General features: G+C 35.4%; 1 protein-coding gene across 1 annotated transcript; it reads left to right on the forward strand.

Moving 5' to 3' along the window:
• Positions 1-6,011: 6,011 nt before the first annotated feature.
• On the forward strand, positions 6,012-26,597 carry MS3_00006902 (uncharacterized protein). Its single transcript, XM_012940747.2, has 5 exons — positions 6,012-6,166; positions 19,750-20,009; positions 22,909-22,997; positions 23,444-23,496; positions 25,270-26,597. The coding sequence occupies exons 2-5, from the start codon at positions 19,753-19,755 to the stop codon at positions 25,546-25,548; spliced, it is 678 nt and encodes a 225-aa protein (XP_012796201.1). The 5' UTR covers positions 6,012-6,166; positions 19,750-19,752; the 3' UTR covers positions 25,549-26,597.
• Positions 26,598-27,318: the final 721 nt, after the last annotated feature.

The raw sequence follows: 27,318 nt of genomic DNA on the forward strand, positions 1-27,318 counted from the left end.
AGTTGGCATTCAACAGTGTTAATGTCTAACCTCAACCAATTTCCATAACCCTATACTGACAAAAATATTTAACAAAACTGGTTTGACTTATGAGATGATATACATGTGATCAAATATGTGAACGTAATAATGAGAAGACGATCAATGATATTTTATTTCTACTCATAATATTATAAATATTCAGCTTTCTGTAGTTAATATCTATAGCTTTCATGATATCAAGATATTTAGTTGGCGAGGTTCCGTTGAGATTGGTCTAATGATTTGATTACGTATGTTACTGAATAATCACTGTTTGAACAATAAATGAACCACTTTCGTCGATACACACTGTTGAGGAGTCCTGTACTAGGACAAAACAGTCATCCCGTGCTTCCAGGTTTTCCATGATGATCTAGCTTTAATTGACTCATGAACTCCACTATTAAAATTACTAAAATCTCCACAAAGACCTTTCTGATAATAAACTCATTTTCATTCATTTTTTAACTTTCAGTATAATCAAAAGTCTTTGTATCATAGTTAAGTATACCAATTTTTTAATGTGAAATACTTAGTTAAACAAAAACGAAAAATAAACATGAAAAAGAGAACCTTTGTAATATCTTAGCAAACATTACGGACATATATATATAATTACCACTGAGTGATTCAAATCTAACATCATGTATAAAATTGTACAAAGTTAAATGAGCTCTTTCCTGATTTTCGTTTTATTCAATTAAAATATAATTACTTACTTACTTACTTTCGCCTGATACTCCTAATGGAACATAGGCCGCAGACCAGCATTCTCCAACCCACTCTGTCCTCCGCCTTCTTTTCTAGTTCCTTCCAATTCTTGTTCATTTCTCTCATGTCTATTTCCATTTCTCGGCGTAATGTGTTCTTTGGTCTTCCTCTTCTCCTTTGGCCTTGAGGATTCCATGTGAGGGCTTGTCTTGTGACGCAGTTGGGTGCCTTCCTCAATGTGTGTCTTATCCACTTCCAGCGCTTCTTCCTGACTTCTTCCTCCGCTGGGATCTGGTTTGTTCTCTCCCATAGTAGGTTGTTGCTAATAATGTCTGGCCAACGGATCCGAAGTATTTTGCGTAGACAACTGTTAATAAACACCTGTATTTTCTGGATGATGGCTTTCGTAGTTCTCCAGGTTTCTGTCCCATACAGTACAATTGTCTTGACATTTGTATTGAAAATCCTGACCTTTGTGTTGGTTGACAGTTGCTTTGAGTTCCAGATGTTCTTCAGTTGTAGATATGCTGCTCTTGCTTTACCGATCCGCTCCTTCACATCTGCATCAGATCCACCCTGTTCATCAATGATACTGCCCAGATATGTAAAGGTTTTTACATCTTCCAAATCTTCTCCGTCAATTGTGATTGGGTTGGTGCATGCTGTGTTGTATCGGAGAATCTTGCTTTTCCCTTTGTGTATATTGAAACCTACTGTTGCTGAGGCTGCTGCCACACTGTTCGTCTTCTCCTGTATTTGTTGTTGCGTTTGGGATAGAAGGACCAGATCGTCTGCGAAGTCTGGATCGTTCAGTTGCATCTTAGATGTCCATTGTATCCCGTGCTTCCCTTCAGATGTTGACGTCTTCATGATCCAGTCGATCACCAGGAGAAAGAGAAAGGGTGAGAGTAAGCAACCTTGCCTAACACCGGTCTTCACTTCGAACGACTTTGTCAACTGTCCTCCATGCACGATTTTGCAGTGTAATCCATCATATGAATTCTGTATGATATTGACTATCTTCTGAGGCACGCCGTAGTGTCGAAGAAGTTTCCATAGTGTTGTTCTGTCCACGCTATCAAATGCCTTTTCGTAGTCAATGAAGTTGATGTAGAGTGATGAATTCCATTCAATTGATTGTTCCACAATGATCCGTAGAGTTGCGAGTTGGTCTATACACAATCTGTCCTTACGAAATCCTACCTGTTGATCTCGAAGTTGGGCGTCTACGCAGTCCTTCATCCTGTTTAACAATACCCTGTTGAAGACTTTTCCCGGTATTGAGAGAAGAGTGATGCCCCTGTAGTTATCACACTTGCTGAGATCGCCTTTCTTCGGTATTTTGATCAGAAGTCCTTCCCAGTCTGTTGGTACTTTTTCTCATCCCAAGTCTTATTGAAGAGAATGTGGAGTATCCTTGCAGTTGCCGCTACGTCTGCTTTTAGTGCCTCTGCTGGAATGTTGTCCGGTCCTGCTGCTTTGCCACTCTTGATTTGTCTGATGGTCATGCTTATCTCTTCAATTGTTGGTGGGCCAACATTGATTGGGAGGTCCATGGGTGCTGCTTCGATGTTGGGTGGGTTCAGTGGAGCTGGTCGATTCAAGAGTTCTTTGAAGTGTTCTACCCACCTGTTTCGTTGTTCTTCAATATTGGTGATTACCTCGCCTTCCTTGCTTTTCACTGGTCGTTCTGGTTTGCGGCGATTTCCAGAGAGTTTCTTTGTCGTGTCATACAGTTGTTTCCTTCTCTTGCAGCCTTTTCCGCCGCCGTTGCTAGATCTTCCACATATTTACGTTTGTCGGTTCTGATGCTCCTCTTCACTTGTTTGTTTACTTCTGTGTATTCAGCTTGTGCCTTGGCTTTTTCTGCTCTTGTTCGTCTGGTATTGATTGCTGCTTTTTTGTTCTCCCTTTCTTGAATCTTATCCAGTGTATCAACAGTGATCCATTCCTTTTGATGGTGCTTCTTGTGGCCCAGAACCTCATGACATGTTGACGTGATTGCCTCTTTGATCCCCTTCCAGTTGCTCTCCATAGTAGTTCCTTCTCCATTGAGTAGATCATGAAAGGCCTGGAACTTATTGCTGAGGACTATCTTGAATTTGTTGAGTTTGTTAGTATCCTGAAGAAAGGCCGTATTGAACTTTTGTGATATTGCCCGCCCCGTTGTCCAGTGCTTCTTGAGTTTCAATTTCATCTTGGCGACCAGCAAGTGATAGTCTGATGCTATATCAGCTCCTCTCTTGGTTCTCACGTCCTCTATGGTCCTCCTGAACTTTTTGTTGATGTAGAGATGGTCGGCTTGGTTTTGCGTGGTGTGATCTGGTGAAGTCCATGTGGTTTTGTGTATGCGTCTATGTGGGAATATGGTGCCACCTATGACCAGTTTATTGAAGGCACATAGCTTTGCAAATCTCTCACCATTTTCGTTCCTTTCTCCCAGTCCGTGTCGTCCCATGATGTCTTCATATCCAGTGTTGTCCGTTCCAACCTTGGCATTGAAATCTCCCATCAGAATGGTCAGGACCTTTGTTGGGCACTTCTCGATGATTGACTGCAACCTATCGTAGAATTGATCTTTAGCGTCTTCATTGTAGTCGTTGGTAGGCGCATAGCATTGGATGATGTTCATTGAAATGCCCTCTTTCTTTGTTTTGAAAGGAGGCTTTGATGGTCCTTGGTCCATGGGATTCCCATCCTGTAAGTGCATTTTGTGCTTGTTTGGACAGCATCAATGCAACTCCTTGTGTATGTGGGGCATTTTCTTCTTCATGGCCGGAGTATAACAGAAGTTCTCCTGAATTTAGTCGTTGTTATCCAACTTGCGTGCAATGTGTTTCACTGATGCCAAGCACCTCTAGATTGTATTTCCTCATTTCTGCAGCAATTTGGAAGGCTCTCCCGGTGTCCCATATTGTACGAACATTCCATGTACCTAAATAAATGGTTGGTCTGGTTGTCAGAAGGGGCATCGGCCTCGTAAATTCCGAAGGAATTCGGCTTTCATCATGAGGCGTCATAGTTCTTCTAAATGAAGACCTTCTGACTCCCAAGGCAGAGTTTAGAAGGTTTAAACAATTTTTTCTGGGTAGCGTTTTTTTAGCGAGTTAGTTTTCTACGAGATGGGGTCGCTAACCCCATGCCCAACCCTCCTCCTTTATCTGGGCTTGGGACCGGCAGTAGCCCCTGGAGGGACTCCAGGCGGAGTTATTGTCTAAAATTGGAACAAATATCTTGAGTAACTCACTTTCCGTTTAACTATAAAATACGAATGAATCAACAGCAAACTTTGATCAGTATGAGGTTAAGAAGATTATAAAGTTTTTAATTGAGATCATGAACCGATTGATGTTAGACCACCAGTGAAAACCTAAAGGTACTGGACAGTAGGTGCGTATCCACAACCCCGCACCTGGGAATCGAATTTAGGACGTATCGATTTCGCGTGCGAACACTTATTCTCTAGACCACTAAGTTGGCATTCAACGGTGTTAATGTCTAACCTCAACCAACTCACGAAATCACGCAACCGCCTAACATTTTACTGAGGTATATACCTGTCTGTTCTTGACATGGATTAGCTCCACTGTTCACGGCTTCTCACTAGAACTTCGAGAATTCCCTCACGAAGCTAGTCACTAGTGAGCACATGATAAGCATTATTATTGAATTGACCTTATGATTTTAAAGATACCATTCAAATAATCAACTGAAATCTTGTGCAAATCAAAAATATTTTATAACATGAGTAATGAGGGACATGTAAGCGTATTTTGGTCGTATAAAGTTAATCAGTTATTCAAAGTACGATATTAGTTTCTCCATCCTAATATTGTAGAAATGTCTCTGCTAAACTTTATTTATCTAAATGTAAATATATTCACACGAAACAGTACCGTCCTTGGTGTTTTTCTTGTATTCATAAATAGTTATGTAGAACCTTATCCTCGTTTACAAACTCTTCATTGACAGAATCACCTAAGAGTTAGTGGAACAGAATTACAAGACAATGGTGTGAAGAAGCTATATGTGGAAATATTAATTTGTCACTTGGACAATTACCTCTTATAATTCAGACCTGTAAATTATTTCCATCCTTATATTCTTCTCTTAGCCCTTGATTATTGCACAACCTCACTTAATATTTAGATTCCTGAATCACTTTATGCTGTAATCTTTTCTATCCTTCTATAGACATATATATATAGACACACAACTATAAATAAGGATGTACAGCTTAAGTCAGTGATGTCGTCGAAAAGAAAATCTTCTTTGCTGAATTCTCTTGATGCTTGTTCAAATCTGTTTTAACATTCCTACTTCACCAGTTTGATTTGTATTTGATGAATAACTGATATACTGATTTCTTCAAGAATGTATTATATGTATCAAGTAAATTGAAATAAAGACTCATTGATTTGTATATTACGTGCGATTTACATAAAAAGAAGTAAAGATATAATATGTTTCACCATGTCAATTTTACTCAACGAACAATAAAACGTTATCTAATAATTCTAAACACTCTGAAAAATAAACAGTTGTTCTTACTCAAATGTCTATGTGATCTAATTTGTTGTGGATTTCACACAGGAATCCGAGAGTCATGTTCTTGATTCAGATTGACTCAACTCTATATCACAATCGCATGTCATTTTCAACTGATTATTTATTTGTATCGATAGTAACATGAAGATTAAATGTATAGCCTGTTTGGATTTAACCCTTATCATAAATCGTAATAAATATCAGAAAATTTGAAAACTGTAAAAAGATAGATAGATAGATAGATAGATAGATAGATAGATAGATAGATAGATAGATAGATAGATAGATAGATAGATAGATAGATAGATAGATAGATAGATAGATAGATAGATAGATAGATAGATAGATAGATAGATAGATAGATAGATAGATAGATAGATAGATAGATAGATAGATAGATAGATAGATAGATAGATAGATAGATAGATAGATAGATAGATAGATAGATAGATAGATAGATAGATAGATAGATAGATAGATAGATAGATAGATAGATAGATAGATAGATAGATAGATAGATAGATAGATAGATAGATAGATAGATAGATAGATAGATAGATAGATAGATAGATAGATAGATAGATAGATAGATAGATAGATAGATAGATAGATAGATAGATAGATAGATAGATAGATAGATAGATAGATAGATAGATAGATAGATAGATAGATAGATAGATAGATAGATAGATAGATAGATAGATAGATACTGTACATCATGTTTTCAAACCATCATTATTCAACTATCATTTAATCTCATGACTTGATTTACCAATCAGAATATGGCGTTAATTAACAGTGACCTTGAAAGTTTTATTATTTAATTATTGATAACAATAACTGATAATATATACGAAAAGGAAACCATTTTTATTTGTCAATTCAAGTGAGTTTTTGTTTGTTTCTTTACAAAACTTAGTCAGATTTCAATTTAATTATTTTATATTTCAATATGAATTCAATTTATAATTAATGAAAATCAGCATTTGTAATTTATGGTTCAGCTTAAATACACATTCGATATCTCTATGATGTGTAAAAGTTGATCCAAATAGAAATACCTCGTTAATATCTCATCACTTTAATTTCTGGAGGCAAACCTATAAAAATAGTCATCTTTAATTCACTTGTTAATTACTTTATTTTAAGTATTACATAATCATGTATCAACAAACGAATTGATTGTTCAATGTAATTGAGTGCTTTTTTGTTTGGATAAGGAGATTTGTGGAGACTGTTGAATTTCCATCGTTTACACCATGGATTGACCTTATTCAAGTAACCATTGAAAACTAGGATGCACTAAACAGCTGTTCCGTTTTAGTGTAGGACCCCTAAGAATTGAGCATCCGTGATCTGATTGAGGGTTAAACCCAAGACCTTCTGTCTCGTTGTAAGTACTTAATCTTCCTAGTGAAGAACCATGACCATTTGAGCTCAAACATGCCAAGTATGAGGCATTTACCTACCACACAATATTCTGGATTGATTGAAGTTAGATGTAAAAACCATTGGGTGGAATTTTAGTGGCCACAAGGAATTCCCATAGTATGACGAAAAAGTTGTCCAGTGTTCGTTAGTTTTCATTTGTTTCCTAATTGAGATTAGCTCGTGATATCAAACGTTCTATAGTTACAATGAAAATTTCTTGCAACACTGTCTTAAAATATGCTCGTACTAAACTATTATGTCTTACGTATTTGGATTATTTATCCTCTGTTAAAATACGAGGGATAATCTTATAGTTACCTAGATCCATAATTTGACAAAAAATGTATATTCCTCATATTCCCAGTCTTATGGTCGTTTGATACATGAAAATCTGTTTGTAGGCATAAATCTGTAGATGAACCATTGTAAACGATCTGATACGATTTACATATATTTACTTATTATTTCTTGTTGCTAAATTTAACTAGGAAACATTTTAGTTACTTACGATCACTTAATCATTATTTATTAAATCTAAATGTCATTGAAGTTATGAAACGTTGCTTATAAGAACGTCATAGACTTTTCAAATCAGAACTAGTACAATCATAAGGAGTCTGCAGTTCATAGTGAATTATTCGATGGCTGGAAACGCTAGAGTTTCTATTATAAGTGTCTTCAAAGTATCATTCACGTGTCGTGGAAGAATCGAGTGGTTAATATCAAGGTTGGACACAGCATATTAAGGAAAGAGAGCGTACCAGCTGATAATATTATAAATGTACATCGACTGAAGTAGCTTGAATATACGCAACGTATGATTAACCAATTTCAACCTCGAGGAATGATGTTTAGTGGTGTAGGAGTTCAAATAAAAAAAAGGAATAACTAAACCAAGGTGTAGCGTCGATCCATGAAGTCACTGACTATTGGAGTAGACCGTTTTGATAAGTGCAGACTACCTGTTTGTGGTCCGCGTAAATAGAAACCGTAAACAAAGGTTGGAGACTTTTGACGGCATCACTAAGGTTTGTTTACAATGACATTCACTTATTATCTCCCTCCAGATCTCGAATTTTTATTTTCATATCTTGAACAATTTTTTTCAATATTTGGTCCTTCTCATTATAATTTTCACTGAAATTATTTCGACTTCTTTACTGTTCATTTCAAAATGATATGACAACCTGGGCTTATATTTATACCAAACTCAGTGTTAGTGATAACTAACTAACTAATCTACTATTAGCTAACCTTCACTACTATTCAGGTTAGTACTAAAATAATTGACGCAGAAATTAGTTACCAATCTAATGAACACACACATTAGGTTAATCCATTTCGAAGTAAGTAACTGCATAACAACCAAAATATTTTGTGTATGAGAATGGCAATTGATAGGAGTACCTGTTTTTAACAGATGCATCATTACTAAATTAGCTGCAACTGTCACTGTAAATTCATTGTTGAACCAGACTAGACTTACTGTAAGATATCAGTCCACTGTGAATTGTATATTCCCAGTGAATAAACTTATAGGATATCAGAAGGGGTTTTGTGGAGATTGTAGTAATTTCAGTAGTTGAGATCATGAGTTAGTTGAACCTAGACCACCATGAGAAACCTGGAAGCACTGAACAGCGATTTCGCCCTATCGCGAGACTCCTCAGCAGTGTATATCCATGACTCCGCCTCGCGGGATTCGAACCCAGGACCTATCAGTCTCGCGCGTGAGCGCTTAACCACTGGATGCACACTATTGAGGAGTCCCACGATAGGACGAAATTGCCGTCCAGTGCCTCCACGTTTTGAATGATGGTCTAGCCTCAATTGACTCATGATCGCGACCATAGGATATCATTTAAAATGATGAGTCAATTGATAAGAATGGGATAAAATGTTTAGAACGTTTCCACAGAGAACTAAACATTGATTGTTTATTTCGAAAAATTCTTATCTGTTAAACAATTTCCAATAGATGTCGATCTTAAATGGTGATTTTCATCACTGACTGATCTTAATTAAAGAACTATTGTAAACCAAAATGCACTGGACAGTTATGTTATCCTATTAATTAACTTTAAAAGATGAGTTTTCCGAAGTTCCAATAGCGAAAAAACTAATTTGTGGAGTTAAAGAAATTTGGATTGAACTCGTTACTCAAAAATATCACAGAATGAATTTGAGGAAGTAAACTATTAGATTCAGATTCAATGTCTCGAACGTTATGATACCTAAAAAACGATGTTATATTCCAACTGTATAAGGTGGTAGTTTAGCACTTCTGACTGATAATCTTAAACTAAATTCAAGCAGTTATCTAAGATTATTTTGACCTTCATTGATTCTGTACTTGTGGTGTGTGCTACTTATATTGACATAAGTAGTATATGATGTTAGTCGTGAACAGAAGGTCTGACAGCAGAGAGACAAGAGGATCGAACAGTAAAGAATGGAAACAGGATGCAATTTGTATGAAAATGCAAGAACAATGAAGTCTGAATCATTTTGAGACAATTGATGGACATTTTGCAAATTAAGCATTTATTTTATGATTGTTAGATTTTATTAACAAGTCCTGTAAGCTTGTGTTAAACACATCCGACTGTCCTCAGCCGTGTTCTGTTCACTACACACTCACTGTCTAGCTGTAATAAGCATTATTTCCTATCATACCAGCTCTTTAAAGATCAATTTTATTTAAACTGTAGCGCAATCTGTGCATATACTAATGAACCATTAGTTTAAGCTTTAACAAGCACTTTATGTTTTGTCAAAAATGGCAAATGAGTGAGATTGAAATGTTGGTCTTTACTGATTATGATAGCGTGTTTAATTGATAAGTATGTCATGTGTTTTAGTTATTATTATCGTAATTGCGTTCAATTGATTGAGGAGTACTAGAAAAATCAATTCTGTAAACTGTTAAATAATAACTAGTGTCAACTATGAAAATATAATTTAATGCTTTTTTGTGTAACACAAAAATTCGAATATCGTTTTTAGCAAAGATAGATGGTAGCTGGCAGTTGGATCCAGGACGAACGTTCCGCCCGATTCAGGAGCCGTCATCTGGGTGTACCTGCATCCTAGAGTTAGTATTCATTCCAGAGCTCGAACCCAGTACCATTCGCTTCAAACGTGATCGCGCTACCCACTTAGCTACTGAGTTGTAATAGCCATTTGCTTGCGCAATCGGGTGAAGTTTAAATTCATTTGGTATTGTTAGCTTGAATCTTCCCATTGATGTTTAGGACTATGACTGATCAGTCTCTCCAGCTGACGAGCCCCAAGAGGGCCGAGACGCGCGTCCTGGATTCCACTGCTAACCACCATCCATCTTTGCTTATAATGCTTGTGACTTAAAGCAATATCGAGGCAATACACACAGGATGCATATATACCAATAAGAAACTGATCAATTGAAATTCTAAACATCAATGGGAAGATTAAAACATACAATACCAAATGAATTTGAATATCATTTTGTTAGTTGACCACCTGGTTGCTTTGCTACTATCCGTTGTGTCTAATTAAATGAGGATAATAAGGATAATCATGGATTCATTTTAGGTAGACAACCTGTTCGCAGCCCATAACAGTATCTGGAAAACGTTTACGAGAGTTAAGGGTGAAAATACTTCATCAAATCATCATTTGTTATAAACTTTCCAGAACGCTTAGGAAAACGATGAACGATATGTTAAATTTCACAGGTTGAAATCATGAGTCGATTGAAGCTAGACCACCATGGAAAACCTGGAAGCACTGGACGGCCGTTTCGTTCTAGTATGGGACTCCTCAGCAGTGCGCATCCACGATCCCGCACCACGCGGGGCTCGAACCCAGGATCGTGGATGCGCACTGCTGAGGAGTCCCATACTAGAACGAAACGGCCGTCCAGTGCTTCCAGGTTTTCCATGGTGGTCTAGCTTCAATCGACTCATGATTTCAACCTGTGAAATTTCTAAAACTCTCCACAAAACCCATTCTGATATATGTTAAATCTTGATCAAAAAATTACCGATTTTATTACTGATTTTTTTAGTATTTCCAGAAAGTTCTAAAATATTGAGGCCGCACGTAAACCTATAAATACTCTTGCCTTCTATCCCTAAAATGATATTGGAAACAAAGCATATTCTTTATATTTCCCACCCTTTAAATTCTGTATAAGACTGTAGTTTGGAAGATTTCCGCGGAACGGAGAAGTAGTTAAACCAGTGTCAAGTGTTTAAGTAAAGGATGTGGCACTATATTTGAGAACCATGTGACAGTCAACATTCGTTTCGTCCTAATATAAAACTCCAAATGATTAAGCTCGGGCTCACTGATAATTCTAAGAGCTCGAATATTAATTCTTGATGGAGAGTTGTTATTCTCCACTCCTATTCAATGTCCCCTTTATTTTCCCGTACTATATACTAATTTTGGAATGAAAAATCACAGGGAACCTTCGATGCTAACATCTAAATGAATATATGGTTTGAACAGTCGATATTCCTAAAGTATATTCACGAAAATCTTGACAGTCTACTTGTTAAGATAAATAATTTTTGACTGTCACCAAGTTTGAATATAATTATTATTTGAACACACAAACATTGGTACAATAAAAATGAGGTTATGAAGAGATCAAGAGAGGAAGGTGAAGATAATAATCAAAAAGATGAGTGGAAATTATTACGAAGAAAGTAAAAGAAAGTTGCAGCAAAAGCGCCACTGGCTTCTATTCTGAGCCATATCTGATAGAATCTCAAGCCACTGTTTTGCACCACCTCTAGGATCCTAACCATGGAACCATGAAGGACCACCAGCTTTCTTTCATACCGTGACAACATGTCATACACTGACCACCTCTCCGCTTCTTTCAACCAGTCCCGGCGTCAGCATATAATGCACGACGTGGAATTCGCTGGGACGACGTTCTTAGAACATGTCCAAGCCACCAAAGTCGATATCTCAAGATAGTGACACTAATTGAATTATCGTCTCTGTGCCCGAACACAAGATATCGAACCTCTGCATTACTAACATGATGTTGCCTTTTAATGTCAACAATCCTACAGACACAACGATGATCAAACACAGAGAGTCGTCTAACATCCTCAAGTCGGAGAGGTCGATTTTCACAAGCATAGAGCAAAACCGCTCCCACCGACGCGTTGTAGATCCGACCTTTTACTGCCAGTCTAACATCACGAAGGCGCCAAAGATGGCTCAGATTGGCATAAGCCGCTCTAGCTTTCACGATATGTGGATTGATCTCACCATTCATGGCGCCACCAGCACTTATGCAGCTACCCAGATACACGAACTTCTCGACTACTTCTGTCTGCTCACTGCAAGGAGTGAGTGCATGTTTGTGGTCCTGCCGGTCTCGTAAAAGCACTTTGTACTTGTAAGGTGCAAAGCACATTCCATACCTACGGACACTGAGTGCTAACTGGTTAAGGGCGGATTTCATGAGTTGGGTATCATCGCACAGTAAGACAATATCATCCGCATACTCAAGGTCGAGAAGTTTTTCTCCAGGCAAAAGATTCACAGTGCATTACTTACATCCATCAGAGCTGTTTCCAGAATGTCATCGATGGAAAAGCTGAAGAGAAATGGTGAGATTGTGTAACCCTGTCTAACCTCACTTCTCGAATGGAATAATGGGGAAAAGTGGTTGTATGCCCTCACTCTGCCTGAGGTGTTTGTATATAAGGCTTTTAGAGTGTCAATAAACTTCTCAGACACACCCTTCTTCAATATACAATCCCAGAGAACAGTCCAAGTTTGAGATCCAGGATGAGGATGCCAGGTAACACATTAATGATGACTGTGCCGATAATTAGCGCAAGCCGTAAACAGGATGTGGACTACTAGCAGTTTCAGTTGACAGTTACCGTCATCTGACCTGTGCATTCCAGTCTTTGGTTAGTACTACAATATCTGTCGAACGCACTTTCTGGAGGAGAACAGTTAGCTGGTGGTAAATCTCATCCTTGACCGCATCTGGGCTGCAGTGTGTTGGAGTATAGACGGAGATAATGGAAAGACATCGTTTCTCACACCTATTTCTTGTTATTTTGATGAAACTTTCTAATCTAAAAGCACATAACTAACTGTTAATGGGAATCCGATCGATCAGTGCTGCCTCAGCTCTAGCGCTTAGAGCGACACCAACGCCAGAAAAACCAGACGAAAATGCCACAGGGTCCCCAGATAAATGAACAGAAACAAGCTTTTCAAAGCGACAGATGGAAAGAGTATTCGCAATACTTCATTTAAGTCTTGAATACGGGTCTCGGATGGACAGCAACCATCGGTATTAAGACTTTCTAATGACAACCAACCCTATATGTTGTCCGATCTGCATTTGTGTGTGAACGTTGAAGGAGGCCAGTTTGAATAGAATACGCGGTTTCAGAAAGGCTGATTTATAATCCGTATTCGGTGGTAGCATTCAACTTTCGATCGTTCAGTGACTTCAGGTCGTTTAGATTGGACAGGGTTTCTACCATAAGCGAGCTACTGTAGGAGTTGAAGAATAAGTGAATATAAAAAGTGGGGACAAAATAGAATAAACAATTGACGAAATGTAAAATAAAAGCGAGTAATAACAAGTAGTTTTGAGTACGATTTGAGAGAATCGGAATTAAAACATGAATAGATTTTTAATTGTACTCATTATCCAGTTTGTATAGGAACCAGGAAACTACCCGGGGGCTCAAGCCGAGCCTTCGACCTAGAAATCTAATCCGCAATGCAGTGAACTGACGTTAGGAGATTCAGTCCCATGATAGCTGGTGACCAACAATTGGTTCATACGCCATTTGTTCCCTTTGGATTCCAGGGTTCATATTCGTTTTTTGGAATCAAGATATTCCAACTCCCATAAATGGATCCTCCGTACCCACCAACTTAGTTGAAACTCCGGGTATTGGATTTTCGTTCTTTCAGTCTCGTAAGTCACACTCCTACTATGGGAGGGCAGTGAGTAAGACTCCACTGGCTGTGGCTGTGTACACCTGGCCACATTAGAGCGGTTCGAAAGAGAGAGGGGACTCTCCCCACCCTCTATCGTATACACTATTGCAGAGGAATAAGTACGTTTCTTGACTTCAAATCCTTTAAGTTAATTTTTAAGACTAGTGTCTGTTTAAATCTTTTCACAAAGTATACCTACAGCGGCGCTAAAGACATTTATTTCAGATAATTTTATATTTTAAATTAATGAGTGAAGTTAGAAATGTGGGTGATTAATGTACATATTACTGGCTCACTGGCATCATGCTCACAGCACAAATTACAAAGATTTTAGTTACATTCTCACAGGAAGTCTTGAGACTGAACTACTGAATGTTGTTGATTTTTGTGCAACGATGTACCAACTTTAGAATCATTAACTTTGATCACACGGATGTTTTAATTTTCTTTTACGTATGTATCATGAATTTCTTTCACTTAATACGATTTAAACGTATAATTTTTAGACATTAAACTGTAAATTTATGACCACTACTCTATTATTACAGTTTGATCAGACAAATAGTATCATTTAATCTTATAACATTACATAGATTGATAAATCTAGATCATAGATGTTTTCGCATAAACAACAACTTACAAATTTATCAGAAGGGGTTTTCGTGGATATTATAGTAATTTCAATAGTTGAGATCATGAGCCAATTAAAGCTAGAACACCATGGAAAACCTGGAAGCACTGGATGGCCGTTTCATCCTAGTATGGGACTCATCAGCAGTGCGCATTCACGATGCCGCCCCGCGAGCTTCGAATTCAACTATAAAATTACCGAAATCTCCACAAAATTCTTTCTGATAATAATCATCGTATGCTCACTAGTTCTAGTGAGAAGCACTGACCAGTGGAGTTCAACCGGGTCTGTTGTGAAATTGTAACTCACTGAAGACATGGTGGATGTGTCGTTTAATTTCGTGGATTAGCTGAAGTTACACATTAACACCATTGGATGCCGGCTCAGTGGTTTGGAGATTAAACGTTCGTGCGCGAGACCGATAGGTCCTGAGTTCGAATCTTGTGAGGCGAGGTCGTGGATGCGCATTGTTGAGGAGTCCCATGCTAGAACGAAACGGCCGTCCAGTGCCTCCACGTTTTCCATGGTGGTCTAGCTTCAATTGACCCATGATTTCAACTACAGGAGTATTTACTGTATGGTTCTCAGATTTTACTAAGATGTTCTGTAATTTTGTATTCAAATGCATTTGATTATCTCCACTTGTGTTCTGATTCACTACAAAATCAGTAATCTAATTATTTAAAATAATGTCTATTAAAAAGAATTAATTTTGTACACTTGTTGTATTGTAATACTCAAATCAATAGGTTACTTATTATAGAAAGAACTAATGATCAGCTGACTGATTATTCTTTGTGAATCATTTAACCAATGTACAATGTCCATAATGTAAACATAATTAGTAATTATTTCAAGTATAGATAATTATGGTGTGACTATTGTCAAAGGTTAGTTATTAGCTAATCAGATTAATTCCTGGATAAGTTTCAATTTACAGAAATACTAAAAATATCTATTCATTATGATAAATACTTGGCTATTAAACTAGTGAATAGCAAAAGGTGACATATCTCTCTTAGAGAACTGGTATAGTAATTAGTTCTAACCATTTTGCTATAATGATGTGACTGCTAAGTCCTGTATAATGATTAACTAAACTTTCTTATAACCTAATTGACCAACCGTCAAGTTTTTTATCAATTTTTACATGTTCTCTATAAGATTCTACTATCTCAAAGATATTCATGTCCTTGTAAATGCCCTTACTTTCTGTATACTATATAACCTTCAACTATGGAATGATTCGAATTACAGTATCCTTTCATTCTTCTTACACCAGTGGATTCTGACTCAGTGGTTTTAATTACTAAGTATCCCCCATGAGACTTGGAGGTCTTATGTTCAGTTCCTGATGAGAATTTCTACACTAGGATCAAACAACTGTTTAGTGATTCCTGTTATTCAGATGTACCTCAATTAAATCTAGTCTGTGACAAATACAACCTACAAAGGGAATAAATTTCCATGGAAACTTTTCAACTATGCTGAGATATCAGAATAGGATTGTGGAGATTAAGTTTTTTATTAAGATCAAGAAACGACTGATGTTAGACCACCATTAAAAGCCTGGAGGCACTGAACAGCCGTTTCCTCCTATTGTGGGACTCCTCAGGAGTGCGCACCAGGCATCAGAACCCAGGACCTTCAGTATCACACGCGAACACTTTACCTCTACACCACTGATCCGGCATCCATTGGTGTTAATGTCTAACGTCCACCAATCCACGAGATTGCGCGACCATCTTCCATTGTACTGAGGTAGATACCTGTCTCTACCCGACACGGATTAGCTCTAATGTTCACGGCTTCTCACTAGAACTCCGAGAATTCCCTCACTGGATGGCCACGGAAGGGATCGTGGATGCGCACTACTGAGGAGTCCCAGTGTAGGACAAAATGGCCGTCCAATGCTTCCAGGTTTTTAATGGTGGTCTAACAACAATCGGTTCGTGATCTCAATCAGTATACTGGGATAAGTTATTATATGTGAAAATTATATTTGAAATAATCTCGGCAGTTGAATTTTAAAATAATTCCAACGTTTCGTCCGGTTAACTTGTCTGGACTTCCTCAGGGCAATAATCGTAATTAAAATCATCAAAGGAATATATAGCGTTTTAACAATCAAATCTATACTGTGCTAATCCAACCATATTTGAATGTTGATTTTTAGTAAATGGGATAACATGAGTCAGTTAAATGAGAATCATGTGAAAAGTTCACGGCGTGAAAATAAATGACTGAACGAATTGTCTGTGTGTGTGTGTATGTATGTGTAAGATTGAATTATTAATGTTTGATATTCGGTGATATGTTTTTATCTGAAGGAATAAATAAAATAAAAGTGCAAGTTGAAGGTTGAAAATTGTTTCCGAATCATGTGCATATAAAATGAGAATCATAAGTACATAACTGTGTATTGCTAAAACTTACATTAATTACAGTCAAAAACTCACTGAAATCAGTCAAAAATAACGATGTATGTGAAATAAACAGGTTGAATAAAGAAAGGGTCCAATTACTTGTCAACGAATATTTGCCAAGTAGTCGCTAGTTGAATACCATCCCTTCGGTTCAGGCTGTCCTTGTTCGCCCATACATACAGCGCTTCTGCTGTCAATCTTTCTTCATGAGTGTTAAAGCCTTTCTGAAGTATCTTGGTCCCTTCAAAATTAATCTTGTGTCCTGCTTCTAACGCACGTAACGCGATCGCAGACTTATTCTCAAGTTTCTTTAAGTCAACCGAGGATTTGGGAACATTTTCCAAACACTGTTTGTGTTCCTTCAACCTTACATTCAATTGTCTGGATGTTTCTCCCACATAAGCTGCATTACAGTCATGACAGTCGATCTCATAGACAATATTTCGTTTTTCTTCATTTGGGAACCTATCTTTAACTTCAACTAATGCTAATCTTATGGTGTCACATGCCCGAAAATACACTCTTACATCATGCTTGTTTAGAATCCGCTTGATTTCTTCCGATGTTTCACTACGGTATAGGATGACCACTGTGGACTTCCAATCTTTCAGTATACATTCTAGTTTAATTTTTCTTTCATTTCTAACAATCTTCTTTAAAAACTCTTTTGGGTAGTTGTTATCCCTAATTGTAGACAATACTCCATTCCATTCAACTTGTTGGTCTTTCTTATCTGTAACTAGCCTAATACTTCTGTTCATTAAGTTTTTTACAACATTGACTTTCGTACACTGCGCATGAGCCGAACCATAATCTAAGTATCTCTCAGAATGTGTTGATTTCCTGAATACATGTATTTTCAACTTCTTATGATTGTCTTCGTTCAACCAAACAATCGCGAAACGCTAGTTTGTGGTCAACGGATTCAACTTCCTTCGTTAGCTTAATGCTTTCCGAAATGTTGTTTACATTTTCAAACAATTCTTCTAAGCCATCCCGTTTAATGATAATAAAAATGTCATCTACATACCATAACCAGACCATTGGTGGGCATACACATCTTGTGATTGCACTTGTTTCTAGGGAATGCATAAATAAATTCGCTACAATAGGAGAAACTGGTGAACCCATTGCTATACCTTCTTTCTGTCTGTAAAGGTCTCCTCGAAATGTAAATAAGGTGGATCTTAAGCATAATACCAAACATTTAATAACTTCAGATGGATCTAATAGGCGTCGCAAATTCATATCTGAGTCAGATTCTAAACAATCATAAATAATATCCAACGCTCTATTAACAGGTAAATTAGTGAATAAGGAAGATACATCAAAACTTGCCAATATTTCATCCTCTTCTACATAGATGGTATCGATAATATTCTTGAATTCCATAGAGTTTTTAATTTCATGACTAATCAGTTTGTCATACGGTTTAAGTATCTTAGCTAAGTATTTCTCTAGATTGTACGTCTGTGAATTTGTAAAATCAACCACTGGTCTTAGTGGAGTATTATTCTTGTGAATCTTTGGAAGTCTATAGAATCTACAAGGGTTACAACTCTTTGGTTATAACATAAACCATAATGTCGATTTTAGTTTAACCTATAACGTCTGCAAGATTTTACTGGTTTCAGCTTTAAGTTTAGTAAGCGTCGTTCTACTTTTCGTTTCTTTAATTAGTTCATACGAACCCTCTTGTAGATGTTCCCTGGCTTTTTCCTCGTAGTCCGATTTGTTCATAATAACTGTCGTGTTCCCTTTATCTGCTCTCATAATGATAATTGTCTTATCATTTCTCAGATGTTTTAATGCATATAATTCATTTTCAGTTATATTAGAATTATGTGGTTTCTGATATAATAACGTAGCCATTATTATATTGGGATATGCTCAACCTCAGACTGATATTAATTAGAATTAGGAAGTAGTCGAATAGTTGTTTAGACCTAGTTTAGGAATCTTCACTAACCGGCACCTATAAACCTACATGTGGAATTGAATACGGGGCATTTATATTTGATGGTAATCACATTATTTATAGACTACTGAGTTGAGATTCAGTGTTTAAATTTCCATCACTTGGGATTTCGTTAAATACTATGATATTCATCAATAATAATCGATGGTACCTTGTTTACTTCTAACTTCACTTAACCCCAGCTGCTACAGTTTCTTAATGGCATTTTGGAAATCCATTTCCAAGCTACTGGTTTGCAGAGATTAGGGTAGCATGAAGACATTTTTCGTTCATAATCGACATTAAGCAGATAGTTATAAAAAAATAAAGGGATCTTAGCTTGAGACAACCATATGACTGGATGATTATGGAGTAATATCACGAATAAATTAATTTGAGGGTTTACTTTACGAAATGACAATTAAATATTTTAAAGAACATATTATCCCCAAGATCTTGAGGTAATGTGTGTGTGTATGTGCACTAGTGAATAGTGGTTCGGAACTTTGGACAAATTAGACATCCAGTGTTACATGATTTTCAATGGTTTAAGTCAAAACTGTTTTCAGATTTCAACAGTTGAGATTATGTGCCAATTGAAGCTAGACCACCATGGAAAACCTGGGAGCACTGAACGACCGTTTCGTCCTATTGTGGGACTCCTCAACAGTGCGCACCCACGACCCTGCCCCGCGGGATTCGAATTCAGGACCTACCAGTCTCGCGCCAGACGCTTAACCAACTAGACCGCTGAGCCGGCATCCAATGGTGTTAATGTCTAACTTCAACTAATCCACGAAATTAAACGACACATCCAACCATTGTCATCAGTGAGTTACTACCTCACAACTGACCCGGTTGAACTCCACTGTTCACTGCTTCTCACTAGAACTCGAGGATATATCTCTTGAAGCCAGTCACTAGTGAGCATATGTTGATTAGTATCAGATTGTTTATTGTCCTACCTTGAGTTACTTCAATATACAATGATTTTATAGCTCTTCGTATAAATGTTTCTTTTTGGTTTTCAATATTCTATTATACAGACTATGTCCAGAATTGTTCTCCTTCTAGCGCATACACGTAAACAATTAAATCATAATGATATAAAATGTAAACAAGAAAATCAATATAATTTGTCAGATAATTTTCAACAATCATCCAATCCTTTATGGTTAGAAGATAAACTTTTGGATTCATCCAATTTTAATGATAATTTTCAAGCTGTAAATGATCTAAGTGAACTGAAATCTCATATCAATCATTCAATACTGGATGTTTCCAATATCGACAGAAAACAAATAAGGTATTCATGAAATTTGTTTCATGTATGTATTTGTTTAATTTTGTTCAATAATTACAAGAACTAAACAGTAACACATCAGATTATCAATGAAACTCAGGAGAACAACCTATAAAATTCATGAGATATTGAAGTCTGATTACACAAATATAGCATAGACTATTAGTCTCAGTTTTATGCATGAATTCTATGAGAACGATTGGAGGTCAGGATCACCATATACTTCCTGTGTTGACGAGAATATAAACGTGTCGCGTCTCTTTTGCCTTCCGATTGCCTATTTTCTGTCTAGTTGATTGATGATAAACAAAATTCTAAGAAACCATATAGGTACTTAACTCTAGTAAAGGACTTAAAGAGACAATAGAACATGGTACGACAAAACCGTTGAAGACTTAGATTCGTAAGGACTACCACGGATATTTCATGTGATAGAGAAAGAAGCATGATAAGTGTGTTGCCCCAAGCAGAGAGCATTTTGATGGCAAAAAGGACTGATGTTCCGTAGAATTTGTAAAATGAAGTCTTTATGACCTTCGATTACATACTCATTGGGGATAGAGATATGTGAATTTTGCAAGGTTGTCAATTATTTGTCTTGTTAAGAATCACTTTGTATTGGAGAAGACACTTGCTTACAAGTAATATGAATATATGTCTGAGAAATTTGATTAAAAGGATTGTTGGAATCCTTTTTAAATAAATAAACTTTTAAACAACGAAATATGCCGGAGGTTTTGAATAATCGATAACAGTAGTCAAGAAGCCCTAAGCTTTCTGATAGTTAGCACTCCTCATCAAGACTTATCAACAATCTTGACGGAATTGACACATCTCATTCGATTTGAACTCACATCATTCACTGCAATTGACAGACTCCTTACAAATGAACTGGTTGTACCATATTCCAACGTACTCTGGAAATTATTCACTGTTGGGGATTAACTATGAGACTAGTTACTACTTAACGGCAGATTAATGTATATAGATTATCAGACTACGTAAACTATAGCTGCAAATCATTCTTAATAATATGAAGATTTTTCAGCGTCAAAGTAATCCATATATCAGACAAACAGTTGGACTTCCCTTTATCAGGGTTAATTAGCTTCATATCCCAAAGATGATTACATTTTTTCAGATTTTCTGAAACTGAAATCGACATTTCCTAATTACAGAAGACTATTTACAAATGATTCATACGATATATTATTAAAGTTTCGATTACTTCAAGTGTCTACATATTTCGAAATAGTTTGGTTAGTAAACAGTATGATACCATTGCTTCTTGTTCAATTGAAGTATGAATTAAATAAGCTAATTTTCATCAGCTTTGCACACATCTACAAGTCTATAACTTTTTGGGATGATTAATAGATGATTAACGTAGTAGATTATTAGTAAGTCATAATATGGCTGCTTTATGACAGAATATGCGGATTGTGAGGATCCAGGATATTTAGTTCATCATATATGTGGTACATCAGCTGAATGTGCATTCATTTCAGTGTTGAAGTTCATATGATGTCTCATTACTAGCTTAAGTGTATCTATTAACATTATATATTTTTGTCTGACATTGAATACAAATAAACATAAAGGATAATAGAACTTGTATTACTCTGATAATTGTCCAATAACTTTTTTTTATGATTGAACAGATCTGAACATTAAAACCATTAAGTTCAGTACACTAATTCATTAACTTCCCATTTTTAATTCTATGGCAATATGTTATTATTTGATCTATTCTATTTTCATAGATATTTTCTGTTTCAGTTTGAAAGTTATTCACATCAAGAAATGATATTATCTAGGAAACTATTGAAAACGAAACATTTCTGAATATTCACTTTATACCTGTTTAAAATCACTAATTAGCAGTACATATCCAAGATGCCATCAGGGATAAGACATAAAATCTTTAGGTCTCAGAGTTTTAATGTGAATTTTGACCAGTAAAGTTCAACCATAGAAGACGTGAGATAAATAACACTGATGTAAATTAATAAAGGTAACTCAATGGCTTGAATTGATTGAGGTTGCAAATGGTAACTACTGGGTGGTAACTCGGGAGTCCAAAAGTTACAAGCGCAGAGCAAAGCCTATAAGTCTCGGATATCTCATACTAAGATGAAACAGCTATCTTATATTTCCTGTTTCTCAATAGGTTATCGGACTTCTGTGTTGCATCTTTCGGTTTGCGCAAAACAGAACAAACTGGTTACGTTGGCTTATGAGTGAGATTGATACCATATGGTTTCAAAACTTACTATAATTTCTGAAGTATTTATCATAACTGATAGGAAGATTTGTGTTCTTTATTTCAGAGGGGGAATTTCAGGGTGTGAAATCAATTTTTCAGATACCTTTTGATGAAATTACTTCTGTAATCATACAAAATATTACAAGAAAACCACTTACACTGACTTATCAATAAGCAATGACCAACGTCATATGTGCCTAGTTACCTAAATCCTAATTGAATTCTAGCAATCAAGTTAGAATGTGGTCACTAATTTAAGTGACTTGATCTCTCACGTAATATGTACTGATATGAGGTAGTTAGAGGCAGTCAGCAAGGAACCCTGTATGTCTCGGACTGTTAAACTAGACGATATAGGTCTAAATCAACTTAGGTACATCATTTTCCTCAAGATTTTAGATATATATCACTGATGAATCCCAATGAACACGAAATCTATGTATAAGATTTCCTGTCAAACATTTCTGAACACTTAACAGCATACCACTTATATATCTGTTGAAAAATGATGTAATAAGAGAACTTTCCTCCTTATTCGTCTTACGAATAATAAATTTTACTTTTAGTGTATTGTCAATAGTTTTTTTAAAAATATACAATTAGCGGTCATTTCAAAATGTTATATTTACATTTTAGAATCTCAGAGACTTTCTACCCAGTTAATGTAAATGGACTTCTTATTTGGAATTTGCATATTAACAATAAATCAAATGAAATTATTATATGTAAGTAATATATCATCAAATATTTAGTATAACCTTATAGCTTAGTACTAGTAGTAGTGTGGTCTATGCTACTTATGTCGACAGATATAAGTAGTATATAACATTAATCAGAAATGAAAGGCTTGGCAACAAGGTTGGGAAGATCGAATCTAAATGGACGGGAACAGTGAGTAATTGTTATGGCAATGTAGGAACAACGAAGTTTGAGAGAATGAATGCAAGAATTTCAAATGAAGTACTGGTTTTCACATTTTACTAAAGAACTCTGTAATTTTGTACTAGACTATTTTGGTTGTCCCTATCTGTGTTCTCGTTCATTACAATCGTAGTAATGAAACATGCATTTTGGTTTTTAAAAAAATCTTAGTTTCATTATAACTTTTATTATTGTTAATAAGAGAACGTCTCTTGTTTAAAATAACTCTTGTTTTACCTTGTTTTCACAGGTCCTGAAACATGTCAGATATGGTTGAATAATCAGAAGATTAAAAATATCAAAGTTAGTCTGTTTCATTAAACTTTAAAATAGAATAGAATAAAATAACATGGGAAAGAAGAGTACATTTTGATATTAGATATATGCAGACAAACAAAATTACATTCCCTCCAAGTCTAGATTTATATTTCTAGAAATTTATGGTGAGACTATAATTTATGGACGACTTTTGAACAACGCTAGGCTAACCTTTAGAGTGTCCACATATATACTAGGGCTAACTGAGGGTTATAAAGCAGTTTGAAGAATAAGGATTATGATTTACAGTTGATGGTTTAGGTTAGGAACTATATTTAGGGTTTTCATCACGAACTGACATCAGCTATAATGCCAAAACTCTATTTAGCCAAATGGGTGAATGAATGTCGCGCCAAAATGTAAGACGTGTTAACGTAAATCTAATTGGTTCGTCCATGAATTATAGTCTCGGCGAATTTATTTCAAAACATATCAGATACCTTAATGAAAAACATTTTCCTTTGTTGTAAGTATTCAGTTTATTCAAAAAACTTCAAATAAATAACTTGTCATTAAAGAATCCGATGAACTACAGACATGAATTAAGTGATGAATAGTCCTAGAAGTAGAAGACTAAACCTAAATTCTAATGAGAACATAGGGTTAGAGTATAACTGATTTGGTAGATAGTATGTTTGATAAGCCTTCAATTTCCTCTGATAGTCAATTCATTTAATCAATAAATTCTATGCTGAATAAGTGACTTTCAATAACCTATTACTTCCTTTCTACGAATAGGTATAAATCACTCGAATTAATACTAAGTAATATGTACTAATCAAAGTAGTCATATTAGCAAACCAGAGGTATTGGGCTCCACATAATTTTCTAATATTTTCTCTAAAAAAAGTATGACTACACACAGTATATTCAAATGATGTAATTTGGTTAAGATGTGATACAATGTAATTATTACAAATACTCTTAAATAATTGGGATTAACTTCGACTAGTAATGATATAAGTCGGAGGGTTATCAAGAATAAACGTAACGTAAACGGTTAAACTGATTTACTCCATAAGACTCCTGAATATTATCTATCCAATACGTTCAGATATCATGGTTAGAGCTATCAATTCAGGATACAATGATTTCTATTCCGTAACTCCAGACCATTGTAATGTATGAAGTCAACCAAATCATAAAGTTTATACTGATAATTTTGTTCAAAAGTACAAGAAAAGTTCTATAATTGAACCATTCCGATCAAAGAATGAAATTCCATCAATTTGAATAAAACAGTAACTGACACCTGAATTCGAAATATATATGAACCATTAATTTCTAACTGAACAACTTAACAATGCTCTATTGACCATGAAACTTAGATGTCTTTGGTTTGATCACAGGGTGAGTTGGTAAATATCTAGTAGTAACGTGTCATAACAACGAAAACAATAGTAATTCATCAATCTCTGTTTTTCAAATACTCTTTATCTAATATCAATCGATAAAGTGACTTAACTCCAAAGTAATTGGAAAATCTCCAAAATATCATATTAGCAATGAATTCCCACTCGTTTATAAGACCATAACATGTGGATATCATGAAGTTTAATACATTCTTCTTAATTATTAGTTTGTTTTCTATATTTACATGTAATCACGTTAGTCCAATACTTAATATAGATTCAAATTGATTATCCTTCTGTGAAATAATCTGTTAACTATAATCGAACACATTATATATATGGTATTTACCCTTCATTTCATTCCCTTTTTCCCTACTGTTTCACTTCCCTCATTTAATTCAAATAGGTATATTTAGATTGTCATAGACAATCACAACATGGGACATTATTACTTCAATTTGAAATGAACCTTTCAAATGATTCAACTAATAATCAGCATTCATTTCAACAAATTATAAAAAGTTTTAATTATCAATTTATTATTTCTGCATTTTATTCATCTGAATGTTCTGTGACACTAGAAGATAAAGAACTTATTTTAGATCTATTACAATTGAAACATATGAAATCATTTATGAATATGTCAATGACCAATTGGACAGTTCATTATATTTATCACATTTAAATTATTACCATATTCGAAAACCAGTATGTATAATTTAGGTTTATTAATAGTATAACTAATGAATTAATAAATAAAAATAATTCTTAACATGTTTCTATTGAGGAACATTTTGTTGTTTAATCTTTTACTACTTATAAGTAGGTAACATTTTAAGAGTATCAGAAGGGGTTTTGTGGAGATTGTAGTCATTTCAAAAGTTGAGATAAAAAGTCAATTGAAGCTAGACCACCATGGAAAACCTGAAAGCAGTGGACGGCCATTTCGCCCTATAACGGAACTCCTCAGCAGTGTGCATCGACGATCCCGCCTCACGAGGTTTGAACTCAGGGCCTTCAGTTTCGCGTACGAACGTTTAACCTCCAAACCACTGAGCCGGCATTCGATGGTGTTAATGTCTACCTTCGACTAATCCACAAAATTGGGTGACACATCCACCATTATCATCAGTGAGTTACTATCTTACAACTGACACGGTTGAACTTCAGTGGTCACTACTTCTCACTAGAACTCCAGGACAAATATTGTATTCAGGTCTTTGAAAATACGGTATGATTTCAGTATTAATTAATTACTAGATGCTAATCTTTACCACCGAGTTACATCATCTAAAAAAATGTTAAAAACCAATGATCAGCCGGTATTTTGGCTCATTTTGAAGATTTCTAACTATACATATCCTCAACTGTAAAGAAGATCAAATTTGGAAGTATTTAAGCTTCTCAGTCTTAACTAAATGTTTGGAATACATCATAACATTAAACTTGTCTATATTTAACTAATTCAACCAATTAGTGGTGGAGAAAAACTATCATCTATTATCATTTGTAAGAATATGTGGTAATTTTAATAAATTACGGATATTTTGTACATGATTGACCTCTCTATTCTTATTTCAATACATTACATTAATGTGAGTCATTTCCTGTCATTTCCTTCCATACAACGAAGAATTGAAATTTATTGAATAGATGCAAATGAGATATGTCATTTAAAGTTGTACAGTTATTTGAAGAAGAAAAAACAATAGAAGTAATAATATAAACAAATAAATAAATAATCACACTAATTAAATTCATTTTGTATTGTTCGTTGAAGAGAACGGTATTGTGTACGAGTCCCGGAGTGAACATCAGCTCTAGGATGCCATTACATCCAGCTGATGAGTCCCAAATAAGACGAGATGCTCATCCTGGGTTCCAACGTTAGTCACCATTCATCTCTGCTTATAATGGCTGTGACCTAGGGCAATATTGAAGCAATCAGCACAGGATGTACATATACCAATAAGAGACAGATCAATTGCAGTTCTAAACATCAATGGACAGTTCCAAACGAACAATACAAAATGAATTTAATTAGTGTGGTTATTTAGTTATTTGTTTATATTATTACTTCTATTGTTTTTTCTTCTTCAAATAACTGTACAACTTTCAATGACATATCCCATTTGCATCTATCCAATAAATTTCAACTCCTCAGTGTATAAAATCTATCATAAGTTACCTGGACAACATCAGTAAAAAAAAGTTTAACTCAGAAAAAATACTAATGTTTATTTTATACCATTTGGGCGTACAAAAGTAGAATTGTTTACACACCTGAGGAATATAAAACTTTTGGTATTGATAGTAATAGTAATAATAATAATAATAGTGTTTTGCATTTTTACATAATTACCAATCCATCTGGCTGTTACTGATCATGGATTCAATAGAGATGGTGATGATGATAATGATTCTGCATTTTCATATACGCCACATTTTGTTACCA

Source organism: Schistosoma haematobium, chromosome 2 (assembly GCF_000699445.3).
Source record: "Schistosoma haematobium chromosome 2, whole genome shotgun sequence".
In the NCBI taxonomy this organism is placed as follows: domain Eukaryota; kingdom Metazoa; phylum Platyhelminthes; class Trematoda; order Strigeidida; family Schistosomatidae; genus Schistosoma; species Schistosoma haematobium.

Coding starts and splice junctions, on each gene's coding strand:
- MS3_00006902 (XM_012940747.2), top strand. CDS start 19,753: ATGTCCAGAATTGTTCTCCTTCTAGCGCATACACGTAAACAATTAAAT. Junction 22,998..23,443: donor ATCAAATGAAATTATTATAT/GTAAGTAATATA, acceptor TTGTTTTCACAG/GTCCTGAAACATGTCAGATA. Junction 23,497..25,269: donor AGAAGATTAAAAATATCAAA/GTTAGTCTGTTT, acceptor TAATTCAAATAG/GTATATTTAGATTGTCATAG.